The sequence below is a fragment of the Halichoerus grypus genome, chromosome X (genome assembly GCF_964656455.1).
Source record: "Halichoerus grypus chromosome X, mHalGry1.hap1.1, whole genome shotgun sequence".
NCBI lineage: Eukaryota > Metazoa > Chordata > Mammalia > Carnivora > Phocidae > Halichoerus > Halichoerus grypus.
Window position 1 is genome coordinate 102,471,920 of NC_135727.1, and position 5,424 is coordinate 102,477,343.

Below are 5,424 nucleotides of genomic sequence, written 5' to 3' on the forward strand. Positions count from 1 at the left end.
CTTTCTTACACTATAGATATAGTCTCTATCAGGAGAAGACTTGGGAAGGGCTCCCAGCTACAACAATTTTGAGACTGTCTATACTACAAAAAATAAACACATGGCAAATAACGCAACAGTGCAAATCATCATGGATGAAACTATTTTTGAGATGAGAAACTGACACTGTTGCAGACCAATTTGGGAAGGGGGGATTCCTAAGCAGGCATCTCTTAGAATTTTCCCATCAGTCTCAAGTGTCTTCATTCAAACGTCCAAGGGTAAAAGGTCTCCATGAAAAATCCCAAAGCACGCAGAGTTGACTTTAGCCCGAAATCTAAAGTTACAGAGGAAGCTCAGCTAACAAGCTCCAAAGAGAGCAATGGAAAGGGTGAGCAATTTCCCAGAGTGATTCCTGATGATAATGATTCCATCTCTACTCTAACTTCACTTGGCTTGCATTTAAGCCAACACCGAAATCATAATTCAACACTCATTCCCTTCAAGTTCCGCCAAGCATATGCTAAACCTGCTCGGCTTACCAAAGTATTCAACTATTCAGGGAAACCACCTCTGAGGCTTCCAGGGTTCCATTTTCAATTTAGTCCTCCAGCACGGGGCGTGCCAGGAGAGATGTAGAATTGATGTACCATGTTGGTGGTGGCCAAGGATAAATGAAATTCCGCCAGAACGAGAATATGTTGGTAGGCATGCACTTGTTTCTTGCTTTAGGGTAACCAAAAGCTTCAACTTGTAGTTGTAGAAACAAAGAAAGAAACAAAACCTATAAAAATGCGGTCATGAGGTGCTTGAAGTGCTTACACCTGTTCATTTATCCATAAAGCTAAAAGTGAATACAAATAAAATATAAATATGGAGGAAGTTTTGTGCCTATAAGTGATTGCTGTTAAGGAAAGAGATGCTTGAAAAAGATGGAAAAGGCATTTAGACGTAGTCCCACTGGGAATATTCTAATTTTCCATGTATTCCTACCTCCTGGGCATCTGATTCATGCTTCTTTCATTACAACAAACATTTATTTTAAAACTAATCATCCTTCAACTCCAATGGCCTCTTGTGTTTTCACTTCCAAGATGTATTTCCCTTATCTGTGGACGAGTAAATTATTATGGTCACAGGTACCACTATGAAACAACAATTAACTTGAAATCAAAACATCAACACATAATGTGAATAGCGAATGCGTTATTATTGACTTAAAGCTAACTGATTCAACAATATCATACATTTTTAAATTGGAAAAGACATTAGCAAATGATGGAATTTAGGTTTTGGGGATGTGCAATTCTTTATCTTCATCAATGTTGTTTTTTATAAAAGCAGAAATAGCAATTATTAGTAACAACTTTTTGTGATAACTCTAAGCCAAGAACTTTGCCGCAATGCAACAAGAAATCTCAATAATGCAGTACAGAATACACCATAACCTGGAACTCTCTTGGACCTTATTAATTATCATAAATAGCAGGCGGGCCTCGTTATATCATGGTTTCACTCCCATCAGAATCCTTCTGGCATGGAAGTCAAGAATGGAATTAGAGTAAAGTGAATAAACAACCAAAGTACCCTTTGTTTCTGATTTTTAAAATATTTTGCCAACATTATTTTCTGTGACACTGGAAAAACAGTTGGTGTGTATTTCTAATCTTTTAATGATTGCTTCATCACTTTCCCCTCCTTTCTATTTCTTCCTCTCTCAGAGCAAATAGGTCTAACCGGTATGCCACATCTGGATGTGATCCCAGTGCCAAAAGAGCCTTAGTAGCTGCACATTAGTAGTTGTACATTTCAAATGCCAAGCAAATGCAGAGATGTGCCTTTGCTGACAGACTGAGCAGACAACATGACATTTATTCCTCTTTATTCTCTTAAGACACATTTAACGTCTGGAATGTGCTCCTCCTCCCCATCTCTTCCATACCCTCTACCTCCCACCATGACACTTTTCTATTTTTCTGATGAACTTCCCAATCTCTTCCATCTGACCTCACCTCTCACATTGCTGCCCCATTTTTCTGGCCTGATTCAAGCGTGGGGCTCATCTTTTCTCTTACTTCAGGGCCTAGGGAATGACTCCTCCCTGCCTTTCCCTGGCTATACCTCTCACACAGAGTCACACATCGGAGTTCTGTGACTCCAATTTTCATGGAGCTCCTATCCCATGGGATGGAGTTAGGGCCTCTAGTCTTTGCCCCCCTGAGGCCCAGGGAGAGGGGTGACCACAGTGCCATGGTGTCCCAGGCTAGGCTCAGGGAAAAGAGGGGACCTCTGGCCTTTGTGTGACACTATATAGTACAGGACCAACTAAGTCATTGCTTTTAAGAGATTTCAAGTAAATTCTTTTGAGCTAGGAACTCTAACTTTCTTCACAGTTCAATGTAGGTCCATATCATTTCTCAGATATAAGTCCATTTCAATCCTCATTTCTACCTCCCTCCTATACACACACACAAACACACACACTCCTTAGTTGTCATTTCCTATCCCACTTCGTCAGTTAACTTGTTTTTTGTAGCTTTCATTCAATGTTTACTAATTGTTGGAATCCTCCACACTACTTTTTCCATCTTTAGGGTAAATGTAAGTCCACCATTCCTTATGTAAAACTTTTTGGGCTAGCTGTGTTGAGGAAGTCAGACTTTTTCAAATTTTTAAAGGATACTCTTTTATTTTTTTTAATTATGTTAGTCACCATACATCATTAGTTTTTTTTTTTTTTTTTAAAGATTTTATTTATTTATTTGACAGAGAGAGACACAGCGAGAGAGGGAACACAAGCAGAGAGAGTGGGAGAGGGAGAAGTAGGCTCCCTGCAGAGCAGGGAGCCCGATACGGGGCTTGATCCCAGGAGCCTGGGATCATGACCTGAGCCGAAGGCAGACACTTAACGACTGAGCCACCCAGGCGCCCCCATCATTAGTTTTTGATGTAGTGTTCCACAATTCATTGTTTTTGTATAACACCCAGTGCTCCATGCAGTATGTGCTCTCCTTAATACCCATCACCGGGTTAACCCATCCCCCCACCCCCTCCCCTCTGAAACCCTCAGTTTGTTTCTTGGAGTCCATAGTCTCTCATGGTTCGTCTCCCCCTCTGATTTCCCCCCCTTCATTTTTCCCTTCCTTCTCCTAATGTCCTCCATGCTATTCCTTATATTCCATGTATGAGTGAAACCACACGATAATTGTCTTTCTCTTCTTGACTTACTTCACTTAGCATAATCCCCTCCAGTTCCACCCATGTCGATGCAAATGGTGGGTATTCATCCTTTCTGATGGCTGAATAATATTCCATTGTATATATGGACCACATCTTCTTTATCCATTCATCTGTTGAAGGGCATCTCAGCTCTTTTCACAATTTGGCTACTTTGGCTTTGCTGCTATGAACATTGGGGTGCATGTGCCCCTTCTTTTCACTACATCTGTATCTTTGGGATAAATACCCAGTAGTGCAATCGCTGGGTCATAGGGTAGCTCTACTCTAGTGCAGGGGTGCCTAGGTGGGTCAGTCGGTTAAGCAACTGCCTCCAGCTCAGGTCATGATCCTAGGGTCCTGCCCTACATCCAGCTCCCTGCTCAGCGGGGAGTCTGCTTCTCCCTCTCCCTCTGCCTTCCACTCTGCCTGCTTGTGCTTGCTCTCCCTCTCTCTCTCTCTCTCTGTGTCAAATAAATAAATGAATAAATAAATAAAATCTGTTTTTAAAAAAAGGATACTCTGGTGAATATACTGTAAATTTAGGCAATACCCAACAGGTTCAGCGGCTGCATATTTATTCATGCTAAGTGGAGACAAACCAAAACCATAAATAGCCTCACATCAGTCTGGAATTGTTTTTTCCACCAAATGAGCTTGCTACAAACTTATGAGAACAACGACAACAAAATACTTTGTCTTGAAAGTTTTCATATTTTAAAAGTGAGGATTAAGGATGGTAGATCTATATTATGTTGTGCAAATTCTAAAAATGATTAACAGAGGAATGGAGTATTTCAGGAGAATTCGGGAGCTTGTAGTTAAAAATGGCTTACTTTTCTAATTTTGGAGACAGTACAGAGAAAATTTTGTAGGTAGGATAAAGAAAGATGGATTCACTCAAGTAAGCAGTTGAAAACAAGCCAGAAAAACGAAGCAAAATGAGTGTGTGTGTGGTGGTGGGGGGGGGGGGGTGCACAGAGCAGCTAGGGTGGAAGTGGAGAAGGAAGGAAACTCAAATTAGAGGAAACAAAGATAAAGAAAAATATTGGCTGACTGGAAATAAAACTTATTAAAGGCAGGTTATAAAACTTGGAGAAAAAAGATTATAACTTTGAGGCATAGTCAAGAAATTTTCTTAAATGTTATTTTCAAATGTACATTTTAAACCCACGAACATAAATCCAGGTAAAAGAAAAATATCACAGTCCCGGTCGTCCCTGTTAATCATCCCGGTTTTTAATTTTTCAGTGTTCCATTCGTTTTCATAGGGAAGCGCTTAGGCTTCTTTCTCCTTGGAAAGTTGGGAGACCAAGAAGCTTATTGGAAGTTAGAGGTTGAGCTCAGAGTGGTCTAGGTATTCCTTTGTAAGGGCAGTACATATCATAATTGAGAGGTAAGGGGGAAGTTGCCAATTTTCTAATTTCCAAATGTAAAAAAACCATGGGTTTTATTTCACATTGGGTTGATTCTTATTCTCAAGTCATTTGACGCTAACTGGATTGTTTCTTCCATTCAAAATGTTGCTTTGGTCAAAATGTGGTCAGCTCTATGGAAAGGTGTGGTTACAAGGAAAGAAGTTGTTATCAACAAAAAGTATGAAATCCTACAGTGCCGAGGACAGTGTTTCCATAAAAAAAGAGGAGGCATTTCTTTCATTTTTCAGATCTGAACCACTATTTTGGGTTTCTACCAAATTTTCCAGATGGTGAAAGATCTGGGAACGTCCCCATCCTCAATGATCTATTCAATAAATTGCTTCTTTTATAGGAAAAATGGAAAGTAGTCAAAGAGATACAATAGACAACCCGCCAAGTGCAAGCTCCACCAGTCAATTACAGAACCACAAAGTCATTTTCAAGGGGTGTTTATACCTCACAGATAGGAAAACAAACAAAAGAGTGAGTGAATCTCCTTAAGAACAAACGCTAGGTCATATTGGGCTGAATCTTCAGCTTGGAGTGCACAGTAGGTGCTCAATAAATGTGTGTAGATTAATTACTTAAAAATATGCCACATTTCCTATGCCAGGCCCTGGGCTAGGTCTTGGAGGGCACAAGAATAAGTTAATGCCCTGGGAGGAATTCAGATCTAACTTGGCATAGCGCAAAGCCGAATGAATAAAGGTTTAAGTCAACGCGCTATCAAAGAACAGAGCCCCAGAGAAGCCAAGTAAGGTTTACTTCACATTTTGCAGGAGCTCTCATACCCATTTTAGCGCTTGCGTTC

The 5,424-nt window shown here is 40.4% G+C and overlaps 1 protein-coding gene across 1 annotated transcript in view; it reads left to right on the forward strand.

Moving 5' to 3' along the window:
- Positions 1-273: 273 nt before the first annotated feature.
- TMEM47 (transmembrane protein 47) overlaps positions 274-5,424 on the forward strand; it is a 23,017-nt gene continuing 17,866 nt past the window's right edge. Inside the window, exon 1 of the mRNA XM_078064043.1 lies at positions 274-370. Within this exon, the coding sequence (XP_077920169.1) occupies positions 274-370 (97 nt within the window). The remainder of the gene's footprint in view (positions 371-5,424) is intronic.